Source organism: Lethenteron reissneri, chromosome 55 (assembly GCF_015708825.2).
Source record: "Lethenteron reissneri isolate LAM-NWPU_2019-01 chromosome 55, ASM1570882v1, whole genome shotgun sequence".
In the NCBI taxonomy this organism is placed as follows: Eukaryota; Metazoa; Chordata; class Hyperoartia; order Petromyzontiformes; family Petromyzontidae; genus Lethenteron; species Lethenteron reissneri.
In genome coordinates this window covers 10,486,386-10,509,619 of record NC_083833.1, presented here as the reverse complement: position 1 = coordinate 10,509,619, position 23,234 = coordinate 10,486,386, and the positions used below count along the sequence as shown (strand labels likewise).

General features: G+C 54.3%; 1 protein-coding gene across 1 annotated transcript in view; it reads left to right on the top strand.

Annotated features, from left to right (window-relative positions):
* The window catches only part of LOC133356692 (contactin-2-like), a 25,846-nt gene extending 3,205 nt beyond the window's left edge, over positions 1-22,641 (top strand). Inside the window, exons 2-10 of the mRNA XM_061574333.1 lie at positions 4,342-4,412; positions 7,347-7,587; positions 8,909-9,045; positions 9,518-9,599; positions 10,138-10,239; positions 11,549-11,655; positions 12,537-12,699; positions 13,398-13,451; positions 21,163-22,641. Of these exons, the coding sequence (XP_061430317.1) occupies positions 4,342-4,412; positions 7,347-7,587; positions 8,909-9,045; positions 9,518-9,599; positions 10,138-10,239; positions 11,549-11,655; positions 12,537-12,699; positions 13,398-13,451; positions 21,163-21,272 (1,067 nt within the window). The 3' untranslated portion in view covers positions 21,273-22,641. The remainder of the gene's footprint in view (positions 1-4,341; positions 4,413-7,346; positions 7,588-8,908; positions 9,046-9,517; positions 9,600-10,137; positions 10,240-11,548; positions 11,656-12,536; positions 12,700-13,397; positions 13,452-21,162) is intronic.
* Positions 22,642-23,234: the final 593 nt, after the last annotated feature.

Here is a 23,234-nt window from a genome sequence, read left to right as displayed (position 1 = left end):
CCACACCCCTCACCCAGCCACACCCCTCACTCAGCCACACCCCTCACTCAGCCACACCCCTCACTCACCCCACCCAGCCAACACCCTCACCCAGCCACACCCCTCACATCAGCCACACCCGCACCAGCCACACCCCTCACCCAGCCACCCCCTCACCCAGCCACACCCCTCACTCAGCCACACCCCTCACCAGCCACCCCTCACTCAGCCACACCCCTCACTCACCCCTCACCCAGCCACACCCCTCACCCAGCCACACCCCTCACCCAGCCACACCCCTCACCAGCCACACCCCTCACTCAGCCACACCCCGCACCCAGCCACACCCTCACCCAGCCACACCCCTCACTCACCCTCCCCAGCCACACCCCTCACCCAGCCACACCCCTCACCCAGCCACACCCCTCATCCAGCCACACCTCTCACTCAGCCACACCCCTCACCCAGCCACACCCCTCACTCAGCCACACCCTCACCCAGCCACACCCCTCACCCAGCACCCCTCACGCAGCCACACCCCTCACCCAGCCACACCCCTCACTCACCCATCACCCAGCCACACCCCTCACCCAGCCACACCCCTCACCCAGCCACACCCTCACCCAGCCACCCCCTCACTCACCCCTCACCCAGCCACACCCCTCACTCAGCCACACCCCTCACTCAGCCACACCCCTCACTCAGCCACACCCCGCACCCAGCCACACCCCTCACCCAGCCACACCCCTCATTCAGCCACAACCTCACTCAGCCACACCCCTCACTCAGCCACACCCCTCACTCACCCAGCCACACCCCTCACTCAGCCACACCCCTCACTCACCCAGCCACACCCCTCACTCAGCCACACCCCTCACTCACCCCTCACCCAGCCACCCCTTACTCAGCCACACCCCTCACCCAGCCACACCCTCATTCAGCCACACCCCTCACTCAGCCACACCCCTCACTCACCCCTCACCCAGCCACACCCCTCACCAGCCACACCCTCCCCAGCCACACCCCTCACTCACCCTCCCCGGACAACCCCTCACCCAGCCACACCCCTCACCCAGCCACCCCTCACTCAGCCACACCCCTCACCCAGCCACACCCCTCACCCAGCACCCCTCAAACCAGCCACACCCTCACCCGGCCACACCCTCACTCAGCCACACCCTCACCAGCCACACCCCTCACTCAACCCTCACTCAGCCACACCCCCTCACCCAGCCACACCCTCACTCACCCCTCACCCAGCCACACCCCTCACTCAGCCACACCCCTCTCTCAGCGACACCCCCTCACTCAGCCACACCCCTCACCCAGCCACACCCCTCACCCAGCCACACCCCTCACCCCAGCCACACCCCTCACTCAGCCACACCCCTCACCCAGCCACTCCCCTCACCCAGCCACACCCCTCAACCAGCCACCCCCTCAACCAGCACACCCCCTCAACCAGCCACACCCCTCACCCAGCCACTCCCCTCACCCAGCCACTCCCCTCACCCAGCCACACCCCTCACTCAGCCACACCCCTCACCCAGTCACACCCCTCACCCAGCCACACCCCTCACTCACCCCTCACCCAGCCACACCCCTCACTCAGCCACACCCCTCACCCAGCCACACCCCTCACCCGCCACACCCGCACCCAGCCACACCCCTCACCCAGCCACACCCCTCACTCACCCCCTCACCCAGCCACCAACCACCTCACCAGCCACACCCCTCACCCAGCCCACCCCCTCACTCAGCCACCACCCCTCACTCAGCCACACCCCTCACTCCACCCCTCACCCAGCCACACCCCTCACCCAGCCACACCCCTCACTCAGCCACACCCGCACTCAGCCACACCCCTCACCCCAGCCACACCCCTCAATCACCCCTCACCCAGCCACATCCCCTCACCCAGCCCACCCTTCACCCAGCCACACCCCTCACCCAGCCACACCCCTCACTCAGCCACACCCTGCACCCAGCCACACCCCTCACCCCAGCCACACCCTCACTCACCCCTCACCCAGCAGCACCCCTCACCCAGCCACACCCCTCACCAAAGCACAACCCCTCACCCAGCCACACCCCTCACTCAGCCCAACCCCTCACCCAGCCACACCCCTCACGTCCCCCACCCCAGCCCACCCCTCACCCAGCCGCACCCCTCACTCTGCCACACCCCTCACCCTGCCACACCTCACTCAGCCACACCCCTCACCCAGCCACACCCCTCAACCAGCCACACCCTCTCTCAGCACACCCTTCACCCAGCCACACCCCTCACCCAGCCACACCCCTCACTCACCCCTCACCCAGCCACACCCCTCACCCAGCCACACCCCTCACCCAGCCACAACCCCTCACTCACCCCTCACCCAGCCACACCCTCATCCAGCCACACCCCTCACCCAGCCACACCCCTCACCCAGCCACACCCCTCACTCACCCCTCACCCAGCCACACCCCTCACCCAGCCACACCCCCTCACTACGGCCACACCCTCACCCAGCCACACCCCTCACTCAGCACACCCCTCACCCAGCCACACCCCTCACCCAGCCACCCCCTCACTCACCCCTCACCCAGCCACACCCCTCAACCAGCCACACCCCTCACTCAGCCACACCCTTCACCCAGCCACACCCCTCACCCAGCCACACCCCTCACTCACCCCTCACCCAGCCACACCCCTCACCCAGCCACACCCCTCACTCAGCCACACCCCTCACCCAGCCACACCCCTCACCCAGCCACACCCCTCACCCAGCCACACCCCTCACTAACCCATCACCCAGCCACACCCCTCACCCGGCCACACCCCTCACCCAGCCACAACCCCTCACCCAGCACCACCCCTCGCTCACCCTCACCCAGCCACACCCCTCACTCAGCCACACCCCTCACTCAGCCACACCCCGCACCCAGCCACACCCCGCACCCAGCCACACCCCTCACTCAGCCACACCCCTCACCCAGCCACACCCCCTCACCCAGCCACACCCCTCACTCAGCCACACCCCTCACTCACCCAGCCACACCCCTCACTCAGCCACACCCCTCACTCACCCCTCACCCAGCCACACCCCTCACTCAGACCACACCCCTCACCCAGCCACACCCCTCATTCAGCCACACCCTCACTCAGCCACACCCCTCACTCACCCCTCACCCAGCCACACCACTCACCCCAGCCACACCCCTCACTCACCCCTCACCAGCCACACCCCTCACTCAGCCACACCCCTCACTCACCCCTCACCCAGCCACCCCTCACCCAGCCACACCCTCACCCAGCCAACACCCCTCACCCAGCCACACCCCTCACTCAGCCACACCCGCACCCAGCCACACCCCTCACCCAGCCACACCCCTCACTCACCCCTCACCCAGCCACACCCCTCACCCAGCCACACCCCTCACCCAGCCACACCCCTCATCCAGCCACACCTCTCACTCAGCCACACCCCTCACCCAGCCACACCCCTCACTCACCCCTCACCCAGCCACACCCCTCACTCATGCCACACCCCTCACCCAGCCACACCCCTCACCCAGCCACACCCCTCACCCACCCACACCCCTCACCCAGCACACCCCTCACTCACCCATCACCCAGCCACACCCCTCACCCAGCCACACCCCTCACCCAGCCACACCCCTCACCCAGCCACACCCCTCACTCACCCCTCACCCAGCCGCACCCCTCACTCAGCCACACCCCTCACTCAGCCACACCCCTCACTCAGCCAACCCCGCACCCAGCCACACCCCTCACCCAGCCACACCCCTCATTCAGCCACACCCCTCACTCAGCCACACCCCTCACTCACACAGCCACACCCTCACTCAGCCACACCCCTCACTCACCCAGCCACACCCCTCACTCAGCCACACCCCTCCTCACCCCTCACCAGGCCACACCCCTCACTCAGCCACACCCCTCACCCCAGCCACACCCCTCACTCATGCCACACCCCCTCACTCAGCACACCCCTCACTCACCCTCACCCAGCCACACCCCTCACCCAGCCACACCCCTCACTCACCCCTCACCAGCCACACCCTCATCCAGCCACACCCCTCACCCAGCCACACCCCTCACCCAGCCACACCCCTCACCCCAGCCACACCCCTCACCCAGCCACACCCCCTCACTCAGCCACATCCCCCGTTTCATTGACCTGCCCTCCATCCTGCAAATATGTCAACAGCCATCACAATGCTTTTCCTGATTGCCTTCTTGAAAAAAAAATATATAACTGTGAAACTCCAAGTTGCTTAACCCTATCCCCGCGTGCGTCCCTCCACGCTGCGTGTGGGTGATTAATCCTTGCGTGGGTCGATGTGGCGACGCAGTTCCCACAATTGTGCCGTCGAAGATCGGCGGAGGCGGGGGCGTCCATCGGGAGCTCACCATCACGTGGAAGGTGCGCGGCTCGTGCGGCCCCACCCTCCCCCCTCGCCCTCCCCCCTCGCCCGAGCCCGGCTGCCCCCCGGGTCTCCCCTCTGCTTGTGCCGCTCGAAGTTTGTGTGCCGCATTCCTCCAGCGCTGTCGTCGTTGTCGCTGCGCCCGCGAGACGACACAGAGCAGAGGAAACCCTTCTCGCTCGACAACAGCCAACATAAGTGGATATAGCAGAGCTACCTCTGAGAGCCCTCCCGGTGATCCTCTTCTCCACACCGTGGAGAACAGCGCTTGCCCACCTGCTCTCTATATCACAGTCATGTTAATTGCACGACAGAGCTGCAATTCAGCTTAATTGCGAGCAACGGCTTATTCAAAGCGATGGTTTTCTCGTGACGAGGCTGAAGCCATCAAGTCGCTTCACCCGGCGGTTTGAGTCGCGGGCGGCTGCCTCGATGGGAGCCCAGCATCTCATCGGTGCCGGCTCAACGCTCTGACCTCTGGGCCACCCGGCCGCCCCGCTGCTGTCATCGTGTCAACGCGTCAAGCGGCCGGCGCGTTGCATATCACCGATTTGGCCTCCTGCTACCTTCATCCGTTTTCCTGCGACCAATGTGCAGCTGTCGACCGCTGCGGTGTGACGAGGCGTTCTCTGTTCTCCGTGCCGTGGGTGTGTTCGGCATGCTTCTTGTTGGAGCACCACGACGCAGTAGTGGCTAGAAATCATGCAGTAGTGGCTAGAAATAAGGCAGTAGTGGCTAGAAATCAGGCAGTAGTGGCTAGAAATCAGGCAGTAGTGGCTAGAACACTCGTGTGAACTTTCACGTGCAACGTTCGATTCATCTTAATCCTGAAGGCATCTAGCGGGGTGTTGGGTCCTGTAGTAATACCTGCATTTTCATTCCTGTGTATTCCTGAAGAATGTCGACTTCATCTTTACTCCCACGTGCCTGCAAGCAACGCTGAACTTGCTATCAGGGCACAACTCCTTGACAAACTCGCCATGAGCCAGGAGTGCAAATTCGACATTCCTATGGCAGGGTCTATCTCTAGGATGACCACTGATTGCAAAAAACATTTCCGAGAGGAATTTTACGTCTGGATCAACCCCTGGCCAGTATTTTTACTGTAGCAGTCTCCTGTTTAGAAAGCTGTGCACACCACCACCACCACCACTGCACCACCACTATGCCACCACCACTGCACCATTACCACCACTGCACCACCACCACCACTACACCATCACCACTACACCACCACCACTACACCACCACCACTGCGCCACCACTACCACGTCGCCACTGCTTTCAGGAGTTATTTCAGTGGTTACTTGCTCCGAAAAAAATATTCATCCTCGTTACATCTATGCCTCTTAGAATTAAGAACATTGTGATGGGTATTTGGCTGGACAGCAAGGTCCAGTTGTAAATGCAGGGGCAGCCTGGTCGGCTTCCTCGCTCGGGCGATGATGACACACAACTGTCTCCGCTGCAAGCGGGACATTTCTGTTTGCATTTGGGGATGAGTCCGTGATTACTGCCGCTTGCTCTCAAAACAACTCACCGAGCCCCGGTCCTCCCAATAGAATCTCCGCTGCTGCATTCTCCTAGATGGGGGGTGAGCACGGAATGGGCGCACTTCTGCTATCTCCAAATCAGACTTCCCCAGTTCTGTAAATTGGAAATCCTGGTGGCGGAGCTGTGAAGGGCCTTCTACATTCCCAACTTCGCTTCACAGCCAACGGCCGATACAGAGTTGAGCTCTGCCCCGTTACCCCACCGCAAAAGAGATTAATCCTGGCGGCAAACATCGTCGGAATGAGACTCCGGTCCTATGGGTCCTTCGTGAGCATGCTTCGTTGCTTATAATCGACCCTCCCTCCTGGCTGTCGAGGGCGATGCGTATTTTTATCTATTTAAAATGTAGTTTACAAAGATATTCTGGCCCCTGTCATAGGAATGTAGAATTTCCATCACAACAAGCTCATGGCCAAGACTTGAGATGAACACTGCCCAATACTTGATTGACGCATCGACTCACGCACATCTGTTGAATGTTTACGTACCTCAAGTACTGTACAACGATGAGTCTAAAAACAATCTGCCCGAGCCAGCTTACATCCCATGGAATTAATGATTTAACATTGATTATGTTTGTGCAGTATTTTAGGTTTCCCATGCGACACGGTTGCTTTTGCCCTGATTTCTATTCGCTCTATTGCTATGCTTTATAGTATTTGTTTTGCTGTTGTCACGTTGGTGACCCATGTCACTCTAGAAAACAACGCTCTCCTTGGTCTCTCGAGTTACCACCTGGCCTCGACTCGAACGCCCCTTCTTAACGCCCCCATAGCCAAGCATGAACATGATAAGGCACAATCATCGATTTGCGGTGTGGTGAAGCGGTGCGTGTGCCAGGGACAGCGCGTGAGTGATCGTGCGTACCGGCCTGTGACGTGGCTCAGGCGCGTTTTGCGTGCGGGAACGATGCCATCAATTTCCCCGTAAACCGGTGACACCATCTCGTTGCCGTGTTACGAGCTGGAAAACCGGAGGCTGCTCTCTTGGTGGTTACCTCGGTCCAACCGAGCGAAACCCCGCTGCAGCACGAATCTCTCTTGCAAGGGGAAATGTGGAAGGAAAATACAAAACGTGCAGCGATGATTTTGTAGGATTTCATATTTTATTTACACATTCCATCACCCACAGTGCCTTCTGCGGAGCGCATCATTTCAGCAGCTTTGGTTCAAAACAAGCTGATCTCTGGACCGGTTTTGACATGCAGTGTCTCATCGGCAGAGTCAAGCTTGAACCAATGCTGGCGGACTTCCCAACGTGATCGCCGGAGACTCGCACGAGTCGGTAGCGCTGTGTAGTACCGGCGCCGCCGTGCGTGGGCCGCCCTCCCGTTGACCATGCGCCCCCCCCCCCCCCGCCCCCCCGCCATGCTCCCACAGTCGGTGGAGCAGGAGTACCGCTTTGGCGATAGGTTCACCTACAACATCAGGTTCCGGCCGCTCGACAGCGCGGACAAGGTGTGGACCACGGTGGTGATCGGCGACGCCGACGCGTCGCGCTTCGTCTACAAGAACGCGAGCCTGGAGCCGTACGTGCCCTTCGAGATCCAGATGCAGGCGAGCAACGTCCACGGCGGGGGCCCCTACAGCCAGGTGGTCGTGGTGCACTCCGCCGAGGACGGTGAGCCGGCACGGTGCCCCGCGCGGCTCGCCGCTTCGCGTTCAGAAACGTTACGCAGACCGCAGGAGGAATCTGGTGGGCTTGCGAAGCCTCTTGTTCGCAGGTGTCCAGTAGGGGCGGGCCAGAAAGTCACAGCGACACTTGTCGAGAGGGATTCGCGGTCCGTGCCCGACAGGCCGCACTGGTTAATACTGCCGCCGGTTGCATTAGCCTTGAAATACCCGGAGCCGTCCGGTTGACGGTGGACGTTAAAGATCCCGCGGTGTCGGCTGAAACGAGTCGCCCGTCGCGTGCCGGCATCTTGGTCTGGTGGCCCCAGCTGCCCAGCCCCCGCACGGAGAGCCCCGGCGGGAGACGCCGATGGGATTCTGTGAGTGGGGCCTTGAAACCCCAGGCTCGTTTTGCATTCCCGGTAACCGCATGGACAAATAAAACTGGTCGAATCTGTTCCTGGTTTGGAGCGCATTCATAGATGTGAACAGCAATAAATATTCTTATAGATTTTGTTTAAAGCTTTCGTGACTGCAGGGATTCATATTCTTGGTTCTTTCGGTAAATTCACGTAGAAGGGAAATAATAAAGTAAAAAATATATAAAACAATACAATTCTCACAACGTTTCGACTGCAACACAAGCAATCATCATCAGGTGTGAAATCCACAGCAAGAAAATTTGAAAAAAGTGGCGTTTTTTTCCTCTTAACGTCAGCACCACAGACAGCGATTTGGCAGTTGGTCAGATGGACGAGTCCATCTATGTTCAGAAAAATTTCTTGCTGTGGATTTTACACCTGATGATGATTGCTTGTGTTGCAGTCGAAACGTCGTGATAATTTTATTGTGTTATATTTTCATTTTTTTTTATTATTCCCCTTCTACGTGACTTTACCGAAAGAACCAAGAATACTATTATAGATGTGAACAGCAATAAACATGTTATGCTTTTAACTGAGCAACAAAAGGATCTGCCACGGTGGCATGGCCATCTGCAGCACCGCTCAACTCCATCTCCCGGCGCAGAAGTGCAAGCAATGGGGGGCGAGTTTCTTAAACCTCTCCCAGCCTCTACCCAGCGAGCAGTCCAGCGGTGTAGATGGTGGGTCCACCAGTCTACGATGGCAGGTTGCATTTGGTGGGATACAATGTGGGCACGCTCACTTACAAGACGTCTGGTCATTGAGGAAGAGAAAGCCAAACACCCAAGGGATCTCACTTTAGTGGAGGCCCTTCCTCCAGCGGTGGTGTGAGCAGGCACTTGCACGGCTGCACCTTTGGCGCGGGCGGAGGCGTCCCCAAGTTAATGAGGACGCCGCTGTTCACAGAGCCGGACGTGGCTCCGCGCAGGGCAAGGGCGTTCCCCATCGCTCGCACGGCCTGCGCCGTCAATTACACGGAATTCAAAGTCACCTGGGAGCCCATTCTGCCCAACGCCACCAGCCGGCGAATCGTGGGATACGAGGTAAGGTAAACGCTCGGCTCACCGGATTTCAGATTTCGCATTTAAGTTTGGACGGATGCTGGCTCAATAAAATAAAAAAAAAACCTCTTCAACGCATCCTCTCCCGCGTCACGTAGGCCGTGTGCCTGAAGGGCACGTTCACGGTCACGCTACGCAGATCCGACACGTGGACAATGACAGAGAAGCAGGAAGCGGTGCATGCTGGGAATTACACTGAGAGACAGGCCAGACACTTCGTATTGACTCTAGTGGGGTGGCTATGGAGGTGACTACTACGGTTTATTTAAAACTGTTTATATTCTCTTGGTAAAAACTCTCCAATGAGGTCCGCTCGGAGCGTGTGCACAGCGGTGTCCTCGTTTGTCCCGCGCCATGTCCGGCTCATTGCCCCCCGCGACCCACCGAGGCTCTGTGAGCTCCGCGAGTCTGGTTTCTACCCCTGTGGCTGTGTGCGACGCTCTCTGGTGGCCAGATACGCTACTGGAAATCCACGGACAACCAAGCGGCAGCAGAGAGAGTTCAGACCGAGGTCACCAACAGCGTCATCATCAGAGGTGAGCGGGGCGATTCCGGCTCATCGCCAACACACACTGTACCCACCAGATACTCTGCTGCTTACACCTGCTGAGATTCCCAGGTCTGATGGGCTGGGGTGCATTCCGATCGGTTTCGCGGTCCCATTAAACCACTTCTCATTTGTAGCCGGATTCTCGCCATTAATTTAGCTCTGTGGGTTCACGGCCACTTCAGAAGAAATCTCCGCTGCTGCTGCTGCTGCTGTTGTGTGGCAGCAGCTTTGGCTCGATCCAACCCGAGGCCTCTGTCCCCCCACGCTCCCCGCTCCGAGAGTCGCTATGACCCGGCGACGCCACCGGCCCTCGAGCGTTCCACGCGACGGAGCCGGTCCCCCCGCCTCCTCCCCCTCTCCACTCCCGCTCCAGCGCCAGGCAATCCGACCCGCCGACCCGACGCTCGCTGTGGCCCCTCCTCCAACTTGAGACGTGCGGTGGGGGCGGTGGGGGGGGGGGGGCGATGAAAGAGCGCGACAACCGAATGCGTGGGACTCGAGGCGCGTGGCTCCGTGTGTCGCAGGCCTCGTGCAGAAGACGCTGTACCACGTGGATGTGCGCGGCTACAACACGGGCGGCGTGGGGCCCCCGAGCCCCGTCGCCAGCGTCCACACGAATAAGAACGGTAAAGAGCCCCAGCCACCACGTGAACACTCCGGGCCCAGCGTTACTCGCCCCGCGACGTGGTGCTTAGCACTCGCGCACACAGCGGTGTAACCGCCAGTTTGGAACAAACATCGGAGTGCTGAAAAATTGCCTGCAAACGACACCATTGGGATCACGAATAGGCACAGCAGGAACATCGCTCTCAATTGTGAAAAAAACTTGGCAGGACCCTCCTGAGCGAAGAGCCTTGAGACTCGATCAGGCTTTCCTGAGTGCACGGGCATTGTACTACTAGTAATGAAATAAGGGCTGAATTCACATCTTTGACAAATCGTCAAAACTCTTCACCTTGCCAAAGGTCACACCAAAGTTACATTTACTAAGCCACGATGTGGCCTTCATTAGGTCAATATTGGAATAAAAGTAAGCCCTTTAGCAATCAACTGCTAGATGAAGGCATCACCTGGACCATACTTCACCAGGCTGGAATGCCCGGAACTAGTTCAGATGATCGCTCACCGCTAATCTTAGCCGTAACCGGGTATTGAGCGCAGCTCACGGTGTTCATAGCGCAGTGCGTGAACCACGGCATCACCACTCCCCTCAGATAGGAACACTGGGATCACATTTGGGATCACATTTGGGATTACATTTGGGATGGAGCTCCTGGCACAAACCTGGCTGTGGGAAATCTCTCCGCTTGTCCATGACAACGTCTCTCCTCCCACTGAGGCAGTAGGCCAAGCCCAATTCTAGGCTTGGTGTTCTTGAGTGTTGCTTGGTGGAAACTGCCGAGTGTATTGGCATACAATAGATGTGGTGTGCGACCACTAATGACTGTAGTTATAATGCTCTGCTCCAGTTTGGAAATATAGAATTGAAATGAAATCCCGGTTGGGTGTCACGTAAGCCCCGCCATGATCATCCCTCCTGGGTGTATAAAATCAGTACTGTTTTGTGAGAAACACTAAGTCCATTTCCTCTCCAGAATTGAGTCCCCCCCACAGGAATATGCCAGTGCCACCACTGCATAAGGTCCTCCGCATGTTGAGGCGTGAAGGCGGCTTTCACCGCAGCGAGACAGAGTGGGGACCATCTTCTTGGTTCTTTCGGTAAAGTCACGTAGAATGGAAATAATAAAATAATAAAACATAATAAAGTAAAATAATAATAAAATAATTTTCTTATTTCTTATTTTTTATTAGTATTTTATTATTTCCATTCTACCTGACTTTACCGAAAGAACCAGGAAGATGAATCCCTGCAGTCACGAAAGCTTTAAATCGAGAGTGGGGACCGTTCACGTCTCGTTGGATTGTTGTCCGCAGCTTCAAGCCAGATCCCTGAGGTCAGATACACGTTGAAGGACGACATCGTGACCATTGCCTGGAACCCGATCCACCCTCTGGACGAGTCAGCGGTCATCAAATACCAGGCAGGTCCCACGCGTGCGCACACACACAGAACACCTTGAGAGTATTCACAGTGGGGTCATGGAGCGGACATCAGTTTATATTAGAAATTCTGTTGTCCATGCATTGATGAAGGCCATCCAGGGAGCTTTTGACCGAAATAACAATGACTTAACACGAGTCTCTGGGACAACACGAGTCTCTGAGACAACACGAGTCTCCTCTGGCTCCACTTTTTTGCGGCACCAAAATCCATGTCGGGTGTTTCCAGTCCGTAGTGGTAATGCATGGGACTGGATTCATATTAGAAACAGCAAAACGTTGCTTCAGCATCATTGGCACATTCATGCTCGCACAGAGACTCATAGACAGGCCCGTAGACTGACACAGATACCCATAGACTCACATGGCCATAGACTTACTTACAGGTAGGCCCATAGACTTTACTATCATCAGCGCTTGCTCCACCATACGGGCACAACGCAACTTCGCGGGAGACATGTTTTGCTGGAGCCCATCCCATGATCAACATCATCAACATCATTAACATCATAATTAACATCATCATTAACATCATCAACATCATCAACATCATCATCCCATGATCAACATCATTAACATCATCATCCCATGATCAACATCATCAACATCATCATTAACATCATCAACATAATCAACATAATCAATAACATCAACATCCTCAACATCATCATCCCATGATCAACATCATCAACATCATTAACATCATCAACATCATCAACATAATCAATGACATCAACATCATCATCAAAATCATTATGAACGAGTCTGCCAGCGTTACCATGCATCGCCACCCAAACCATCTCCACGCCACCGATCGGCGTGCCAAGGTGTCTCACCGTGCGTGTCTCCCCGCGGGCCGCAGGTGCGCTACCACCTGAAGGACCGCCCCAAGGGCAAGGTGTACAAGGTGAACACCACCGAGACGATGCTGAAGGTGCGGCTGTTCGCGAAGGACGACTACCTGGTGTCCGTGCAGGCTCTCAGCGCCTCCGGGGAGGGACCCTGCACCGAGCTTTACATCCACCGTAAGAGGCTCCGCACGCGCCGCCCCCTCCGCCCGGCTTGCTCGCTCGTTCGCACGCGGCGCCCGTACTGCTTGACGAAGACGAAGGTCCCCTGTGCAGCCCCCCGATAGATCGCCGGCGCAAGTGCCGCTAGCAGGCACCTGTGAAGGCCGGTACGGCACGCGGGAGATGCGTGGCGAGTGCCGCGCCGGGCCGCCTCTGCCTCCCAGGACTCGTTCAAGATAATTGTCACGGTGGCCGTGAGCGGGAATCGAACTCGGGGACGCCGGGTTTGTGGCTCGGTGCGTTAACCACTACACGCGACCACTGCCAGCAAAGTGTCGCCTTGAAGAAAGGTCAGCCATTGTCTACTGCGTCGAGCCGTAAACTCTGAGATGGCCACCCATGGCACGTACAATACACGCGCAAAGCTTTAACGTTAAATAATGGGTCTTGTTTGCGCAACATGAAACATAAACTGCACAATTCAATTACGCCGCCGGTCAATGTACCCTGAACGATTTGTGTGGGGAGAGAGGCCAGCTGCCTTTCTGGCCTGGGCCAGACCAGCTCCGAGGCTCGTCTCGTCTGCTCTGCGACTCGCATGCGGCGTTCCGTGCTTTTGTGAGTCTCCTTCCGTTGTGCTCCGGTTGCTTTGGCGCTGCAGCTGTTGTACCTCCGCTACTGTGTCCTGTGGCTGTGATGTGCCGTACTCTCAGAACCAGACAACAACCTTGCGGACGAGGAGGCAGTGGCGACGGGTCAGATGGAAGGTCAGTCCAAGTCTAGTGGGCCGACACTTTGAGAGGAGCTCTGTATACTTTGTTATTTCCCATTCTAATGTCTCTCTACCTCTGGACCAACATACACCTTCAATTAGGTCTAATCACAACAAACAACTTGTGATCTTTTTAGTTGTTTATTGACATTATCAGGGGACCTCCTTTGCCAGTACTCTGGTCAAGCACCGTTTTGAGACTCGGCTCAAAAGAAAGCTGACTCTAGTGTGGACCAATCAGTTTCAAAGACAATGCATATATTATCAGAGTATGATTTTTTTGTTTGCAGGCATAATTCCTTGTAAAAGGTTTCAGTTTGGTGTTTTAACATCTTAACACCTGTTTGTTGCCAGAAAAAAAGGGGAAAACCTATTCTCTCATTGACGTTAATTTTAAGTTGTTTTTATTTACAGTCGCGTTTTTAATAACCTACAACGATGCCATCCACAATAGGAACAATACGAGCTATGAGTTGCATTGCATAACAAATAATTGCTTAGTTTAATCCAGGGCAGCATTTCAGCGTGAGAGTTGCACAGTAAGATCACAGCTGTAGGGACCACCCGACGTCTTGTAAACTCTGCAGGAACCTCAGCCGCAGCTCCCATAGCGATCGCTTCAGCGGCGGCCTCTCCAGCATCACGGCCCCCGCAGTAGCTTGGAGACAATCGGTAGTTGAGCCACTGATGCGCCATCGATTGGGTCATGCTAGGGCAATATGGGAGAAATTTGAACGCTAATGGGGTCGATTGATCTGCCTTGTAGGTACTCCTAATGGGGCAGGAGTGGTACCTCCAGGAAGGTTGGCTCTATGCCCCCGTAAAGTTGCATCAGAGGATCGTGACATGATGGCAATGGCTTAGGGAGGACAATTTCCAGCAGGGGACTGATCATGGGTGATGGTGATAATGAAACAAAAAAAATCTACGATATTTTTGCAATTGCACTGTTATTATTTATTTATAAATGTGAAAACACCTTCTTTATTTTGTGTTTTTCATTTATATAGAGCTTATGTTATTCATGCCACAGATCTCTCAGTGTCTCGACTTAATTGGGTCTCGGTCAAGTTGGAGAAATTAAATCCACACCCCAGATTAACACGGTTAGCGACGTATGGTGCCTACAAATGGTATCCTATTTTCTGAAATCTAATTTTATATTAAAATGTCGAGCACAGATGATAATAGCAAATGGTAAACATCTCAAATGTACATTTCACATTCACGTAAATTCTGTTAACATCGCCAGACCTGAAAATACAAAACCTCATAGTGTTACATTTAGAAATCACGCCTTGAAATGTGAACAATGGAAATAATCGTGAAATCTGAGATTCTATCTAAAACACTCATGCCTTATTAATAGGCCATACTTTTTACAACAGGTATACAGAGCCCTCTCAAAAGAAATACCACTTATCATATTTTGAAACTAACATACCTTGGGTAAATCCATTCACTAACATTTGCAACCTGGGATGTTAATGGCTTGCCTCATAGACCATCCATCTCCACAATTAACTCACCTCCCAGTTGAATGACGACTAACATTCCACGCAGCTGGTGTCGAGATAGCCTTGAAGTCAACGTCCCGAACGACGACGACATCGTTTCGATTCCCGCAGTGACCTCTGTGGGGGACATTGCCAGAGCGTGGACATTTAAGAGCCCGTGACGCAATTTTCAAGAGCAGGCCACTCTTGTTCCGTCTTCTTTGCAGATTGAAAAAAAAAAAATTTACTCTCACCAAAATTACAAAATCTAAATTACAAAACCTGTCCTGCTGTGCCTGGCCCAATGAGCCCATCACCTCGGCAGAGCCCCTAGCCCCGTGCTGGGGACCGGTGGCGCTCCCGCGTGCTCCTCTTCAGCGACTGCTCACTGCCCGGCGTTGCCTCGCCCACCCTCGACGCAGCAGGGCAGCACGGCTGTGACGATGCGTCGATTCACCGCTCAATCTTGAGTCTCCAAACCGTTGTGCCTTAGAAACGAACGTGGTTGATTCGTACACGTTGAGGCCGCCTAGAATTAATTATTCACCGCGGATTTTTTTCTTTTCTTAAATCAAACCTCGACCGTGGATGGTGACGATTCATGGAATTTGTTGTCAGTAAAGCGTCGTTGCACGCCTAGAGAACAACCCCAGAACTAGTCGACAACTCGACACCGCTGTTGGCACCATCTGCATCCGTCTCCTCACCGCGTAACGCATCTCCCAGCCGCCGAGGGCTCAAAGTGTGGAGCTTTGGTGCAATGCATGGCGCGTTCACCCTCCCTGCTCTCTGAGCGCGTATCCATCGCCCGTCACCGCTGCCCCTGCATGTTGCCTACCCCGGGCGCTCGCTCGCTCTTTCACGCTACAACAGAGATGATTGCACAATATTCTGCCTCTCATTAATATGTTTTCTCCATGTGCAATACGTTGCGTGGTTCATTTAACACTCGATAAACAATATTCAGTTATTACTGAATCACTATGACCGTGCCCAATTCTCGTCAGACATCAGAAGCTAAGCGGGGTACAAGCTGGATCTTGTTTGGATGGGTGACCGCCTCGCTCGTGAAGGGCGGCAGAGAGCAGTACAGCAGCAGTATCAATTGTACTGGAGCTTTTGTGCTGCCACGCCTATGTCCCCTTGCTATCGCTGTCCCGCTCTGACCAGCGTGGCGAAGTATGGTCAAATAAGACCCATTTGTCCACACACCGTGAGGAAGCCCTTATCCAGCAGTAGGTTGACAGCACTGTGCATGTTCAAAGAATAATTGCAATGGATTGGCTGCTCACCACTCTCTCTTGCTTCCATAGACGAAATCTCAGCAACATGGGCCTTGTGTCTGATTGGTTTAGACAATGTGTGACAGCAGCAGCAGTCGCTGTTGTTATTCTGTTGAGCCCGATGGGCAACTCCAAAAAGCAATCTCCGCCTCCACTTATTGGCAATGAATGTAAGCACAGGTTTACAAACACATCCCAGATGCTGGCCTACGATTACTGCACACTGGCTTGTTAAACATTTTATCTACGCCACAAAATACGTCCATTCTGCTTGCTCCGTGCATTTTCATGCCTTTAATAGGTTCCATTGATGATCCCCCGCCTGAATCAAATGTTCACGTAAACTGAATACAATTTGCATTGTGTGTCTTGGAGAATGTACGTGTGGTGCCGCGACCACGGAGCAACTCCGCGAACGCCGCGATTCCCTCCCGGCCTCCACCCTGAGCACTTGCGCAGCACTGCACCCACGTAGTGTCCTAGCAGGGGGGGGGGGGGGAGGTTGCCTGGCACATCGGGTTTTAATCTGCAGGGCCCCTAGAGGGAGAGTCCCGCGGTTTCCCGGTGCCAGGAGATTGGCCAACCCCCACTGGACAGGTGACATTGCGGTGACACTAAATTGGCTTAAAATTGTACGGGCGCAGAAGGAAAAAGTTCACTGGGCCAACCGCGATGAGTTATTCACGACATTGGGGGAGAGGCTGAGGGTGGAATATTAGGCAAGAAGGGCAGATGAGTAGGTTAGAATGAATGAGCACGGGAGAGCAATGGGTGGGCGGAGCAGCAGCACACTCCGTGGCACTCCACTTTGAGGGCGCAGGTAAGCGCACGATGGGCTGCGCAGTATGACGTCACCCTGGGCCTTTGAAGTTTATAGAATAAAAATGGGGGCCCCGGACGATTTCCGGTCTCTTGCCTTCAACCTCCGGGCCGTCGAGACCCACCCCCAGCCGTCCTGCCTCTTCAGGCCACTCACAGCAATCGTGTGATGCCAGCGAGCGCTGCGTCGAGGTACGTGGTAGGACGTTTGTGTAACTGGGTTCATAGAGTTCGGCTCGGCTCTTCTCGCGAAATATCCCTCCTCCGGGTAGGGTGTAATTGCGCCATTAATAAACTTTTGTTCAGAGAAAAAAAAGAAATTCTCTTTTGATTAGCGCCGGCCTCTGTGTAAAGCACGCGCCGGCAGGGGCGGTTGCGTGCACGCCACCGCGTTCGTTTTCCGTGGTGGTGGTGGACGTGGGCGTGTGGGGGATAACCCCGGGCGGTGGTGAGCCAGCCGAGTAGCGATGTCCCTCAGGGCGCTGGCGCGGTGGGGGGGGGGGGGCGATCACCCGATCGGTGGGGGCCCGGCGAGAGGCGGCCGACGAGGAGGAGTGGAGGGGGTGGACGTCGCGCCCCGCCCGCTCACAGGGAGCGGGGAGGCGGGCGACAGCCCCCCACATTCGCTCGTATGTCCGTCCCTATATCTGTGCTGGTGGCGGCATAATTGCAGAAGTAAAGTGAGCATGATGGGCTAAACTGGTCGATATTTTTGCAGCCAATGTAATAATTCACAATGGGCTTTTGGGTAAGGCCACGTCCTGTAATGATCAACATTATTTGTAGATCACCACCATCCAACGGCCAAACGAGTCGTCCAGTGTTCAAGTATTTGACGCGCTGGTTATTCTTGTTTCAGCTCATCCAGTGAGTTGAAGAACAGCCAGATTTATCAGTTGAGACGAATTGTTGTGAGGATTGTGGGACCCTTCCATCCATAGCGTGTCTGTCCCCGCTAATTGCACATTCGCATACATACGCACGTGTAGATAGCTCTGTGGGTGGGGATTGCATCGTTGTCAGGACGCTGTGACAGAATCCCCACGCTCGACCCGTCAACTCTGAGCGGCTGCTGTTCGTGGAGCAGACTTTGCTGTCCACCCATTCCATTGGGCCAGGAGAGTACTCTGACCAGCTCATTAATAGCAACAACAACAAAAAAACAAATCAAAGTAGGGAAGGAACTTTATTTCGTTGTAAAATCCACTGGTCATAACTCGAAGCTCACAATGGAATCTTGCGCTCCCCTTAATGACTTGGCATACAAAGTTAAAAGTATCGCAAATGTTACATCCTTCATTTACACAGGCGATGGAATCCCGTCAGCCCATTGACACAAAATAAGTATTTTATAAAGCGAAAAGGAAACCACTGTACATTAAAAAAAACTACACTCAGCAGTATCGAATCGAAATCAAATCTAGACTGTAAAAAAACACACAACGTTGAAAACGACTGCAGCACTCACACGAAAAATGAAATGGAGAACAAACTACGATCAAAGCCAATAATGTCACTCACGGTGTAAGTAACATCCAGTCAAACTACAGAACAATGAACAAAGCTAGGTTTTCCAGCTGGAATTAATAGCCCCGAATTCCACATTGTTGGTGCATCGCCTCTCTTGCCAGGGTCACGCTGACGCCGGTGTTGGATTTGCAGCATTGACAGCGTCCACGTGAACAAAGTGCCTGCTTTAACAAAGTAGCGACGGTCTGTTTAACTCGGCTAAAAGAGCATCACCATGAGATCACACGCGGTTAAATGAAGTGCTTTGAATTGATTGGTTGTAAATGTGTTTAAGTCGTGCAGCTGCACAGATATGCAGCAAATGTAATTGAAATGAACTTCATTGGCAGTGGATTTCCATGGCCAAAATACCCTGGGCTCTCTGCTACAACGTCGGATCGATACTCGCAGGCTGGAGTGTGATTCTGCTGCTGTCAGGTTCCTCTGTGGAATGACTCCCATGAGTCCGATTTAAATGTCTAAACTCCTTTTAATCAACCTGCATTCAAACCCATTGTAAACGCAGCGGTAGCTTGAAGCATTTGTAAGATGTGTGGTGGCGTCTGGAACGCACGCCATAGCCAGGTGCTCGCTTGATTACGTTTGTGGCATTGCTTTGCAAGGCCCCTTGCACACTTCGACGGGGATATTTGGGCCAATTCAACAGTTAGAAAAAATACACGAGGCCAATTCCAAATGGTTATAGAGGATGTGTGCACAAAACGCTGTCCTCAACTGCAAAGTGCAACAGGAACCTGGCCGTGATGTTTTGCAAGTCGAGACGACGTCTCGTCCTTGCGGATACGTGGCGCACAGCAGTTCGCGGTGACTGCAATACCTATAGAGCTAAGATGGCGCCACTATTAGTTAGGGGGTTAGGGGGGTCTCGGGTGGTGTTGTGTTCACACCACCTGGGTGTGTTCTCACCGCCCGGGTGAACACAACACGGGTCCACCCATCCCCCATGGCGACGCGCTTTGGCAGTCTATGAATTTGTCCAGATTTAATCGACTAAACATTGACATTAACGAAAAAAAGATGTATTCACCAGCATCGATTCAAGCAAGCCTGGCCTTGCTTATGAGCCATTGTATGCATAGGATGCCACGATGGCGAGATGTTAACTACCTCGCCTGATATACAGGAGGTCGTGGGTTCGATGCTCACCCTGACATCTGTATATTTGGAGTTTGCATGCTCTCCCCGTGGGCGTGTGTGTTTTTCTCTGGGTCCTCCACATTAAGCACCACGCGTTTAGAGTATTTGGCCGCTATAAATTTCCACGCGATAAGCCACTTCGTTAATCTATCATTTGTGGCCAGGTCGCTTCTAAAAAAAAGAGCTATATAGCTGGTAACATAAAAATAGTAACACAAATAGTAGATCGAAACGGGTGCAGAGTTTTCTTGTATTGAATAAATGCTGATGAAATTGTGCACTCCCACAAGACCGTGTGGCTGATGGCTTGTGTAATAACTACTCTTATGTTTGCGTGAACCGACAGAGGTATGAAGGAGACAATGTCTTCTTATCTAGTATTTTACATTCTCCAAAATTACTCGAAGGATTGTTTGAGCTCATTGTTTTACGATCGATCGGGCGGGTGGGCGGGCTCCTTTAAAATTGCCGGCTGCCCAAGCAATGTTTTTCCTCCCTAAGAGGGGGAAGTGTCAGAGCCGGGCCTCTGGGGCTCCCCGTCCCCTTCTGGGAGAGTCCAGGAGGAGACAGTTACAGCTGTGAGCGGTAACTGATCTAACCCTCGTGTGGGTTTCTTGTTGACATCGATTTTGTTCCTTCAACTATGGGCCACGTCTATTCATCTTTGACCTCAATTACGTTGGGAACGATTAATAGACGTCGCTGCAGTAATGGTGCATCAGTTGGGCTTATTATTATAATTGGGCTGGAGCTGTGGTGCACAGAGGTGCATGCGATGCGCTGTGACGAACACAGTGACACGAGTTCAACTCCTGGCCACGGCTAACAGCAGTGAACTCTGAACTGGTTCTGAGCCACCCCCTTCAGTTTCAAACACACAACACACAGACACGTGTCTTGTTTAGAGTGCTCTTTGTTGCTGACCGCTTAACGTTTTAGGCCTTGTGCTCCACGAGGTGGTTGAATTTTTTTCAAAACGGCCACGGAAATGGTTAGACGTCGTTCTGGGGTGCAGCAGGGACACAACTGCACGCACACTCGACTCTTGAGAGACGGTCACTGGTCTGGGGACCGTCCACTCGCCACACCAGACGCCCGGTTCCACCACAGGCCGTTGCCTGGATTCAAGCCCAGGATTCTCAGCGGCACCAATTCAGCATTGAGTTCTGCGCAACCCAGCAATGTCAACATTGGTATTCATGAGTGGGAGTAATTTCACCGACGTATGTTTGGGACTTGGCTGATCGGAACCAATGTCAGGCAAAGAGGTAAGCTGTTCTTTTTTTGCCTCTGCATGTGGACATATGAATAGCGAGCATAGATAAAGCGTTCATCGTAAAGGGCGAGACCGCGTTGAATGTGGCGTATGCATAACGGTGACTACCGTCGTGGAAAATGTGCCTGACCTGGCTCGTGCCATTGCATGCTTCTACCTTTTCAGGGAGTGGGATGGGGGGAGGGGCGAGCGATGGACGCGCCGTCTGGACTGCGCTGTGGCTGTGCGGACTGATGCAGGTTCTTCTGTGCACCTGGAGCGGAGGAGGCCTCTAAGCAGCTCCACCCAGGAGGCCGTGGCACACAAAAGGAGCCACATCTACCAGCACCCCCCTATCACAACTTGCACCGCGCTCAATGGACTCTTAACCCACATTAAAAGCACTCATTGCCATCGGCGGTTCTACATGAAGTATACAGTGTGTACGATTCATTGATAGTGTAACGTTTTGAGTTTGCTGATATTTTGCATATTAGTCCCATTTCAGATGTTTCATTTGCCAGTGCCACCGGAGATGGCAAAACCTAGTTGTGCTTTTTTGAAAAGGTCTGTGCCACAGGCGATGATATTTGGATGTGAAATCTACCGGGAGGGCATCGCGTGTGGTGAACCCACTTTGGCCAGTGGAGTCAATCCGTCTGGAGTGGTTTGAACTTGCGCGCCAACTCGCGGACAGTTAAGGCCACTGGGGGTGTATGAGCGCTTGCATCAGCGTGACATCGGAGTGAGCGCGCCAAGTCAGCTGGCTGGGTAGGCGAAGGGTTTTGGTGCTCGCCGCCCGCTGGCTAGGCCTCGGCAAGGTAAGGTAAACGGTAAAAACAACGAGCCTACCTTTACCCTACCTTTTATCCCTACCCCATACAAATTACCCGATTACAGGGTAATTACTGGGGTACTACTACACATGAACAAGGTTTGTAACAGGTAAATGCTAGGTCGAGCGCTTTATTCATATAGAATACTCTCGATGATTCCAATTTAAAATGGAGGCCACGGACTGCGCCATGAAGCTTTTAGCGAGCGGTAAACAAAGTATTTACCGGGTAATTCTTCCACGCTACCTTTACCCTACCCTTTACCTTACCCCTTGGCATGTCGACACCTTTACCCTTTTACCCGGTAAAAAGGGTAAATGACCTTACCTTGCCGAGGCCTACCGCTGGGTGACGCCGCTGGGGATTTTTCTGACGCCTGGGACGTCACTTGAAGTGCAGGTGAATGTGTTCTAAGTGAGATAGCGCATGTTTTAAGTTTACATTATATCCAACAATTATAATATAGATAACGTAACCTTTTTGTATCTCCACATGACATTTGTTGAGCCCGATTGGCCTGCCAGTCTTCTAGACATGAAGCAGCATGGTTTGAACAAATACACGACCAGCCTAGACGAGTGGGCTCTTGGTGGAGCATCACGTTGGCAGCTCTGGGTTGCGATATCCCCGTCTCGGTGTTAATCTGGGCAATTTGGTCGTGTACGCCTCCTCTCCCCGGAACGGTCACGTTTAGTTTTGGGGCTGGCTGCCCCAATTGGAGTCGCTCGCTTTCGGGGCTAACGAGTGCAACCTGCCCCGCTATTTAACCCATAACTCGGTCGTCATTGCCAATGCTCTCCCTGGGGGGGACGCTGTCCCTGGGGGGGGGGGGGGGGGGGCTGTCCCGCTCCGAGAGTCTCTCTGCAGGCTGAGGCCGTCCGCTCGTGGAGGGCGGCGGAGGCCACCACAGTTGACGACACGCGGAGGCCAAGAGGCTGCCCTGTGCCAACGGGACACCGCTGGCTCACGGCCTCGTTTTCACGTCGGTGCCAGGGGGCTTTGTGGCGATGTCTGCAAGCAAGAAAGAGCGCCATTGTGACGACGGCTCTTTGGACGCATTGCGTCACACGGATAATCCAGTGCCATGCGAGCATTGGGACCTTTCACATTCTCCCAGGTCTTTGCGTGTTCAGGTTGGCGACCAACGTATTTAATGGCGATGGCCATGCCGCTAAATATTGTCCTCGCTTCTGCCGGATAATGCAGCTGTAGAGCGGATACCCTGCCTTCACGGATCTCCTCTAACAGTCTCAACGTGTCGCTTTCGGATGTGCCCGTTGCGGTTGGCCTCTGGGTGGCCACTGCATTCGATGAATAATTATTTGACATTGAAATGAAAACGTCACATGGGTGGCAATGTTGATATTTGCTCCGTCCTTTGTGCCACTGCTTCGGTGTCATTCATTGCCGCTCTTCGCCTTT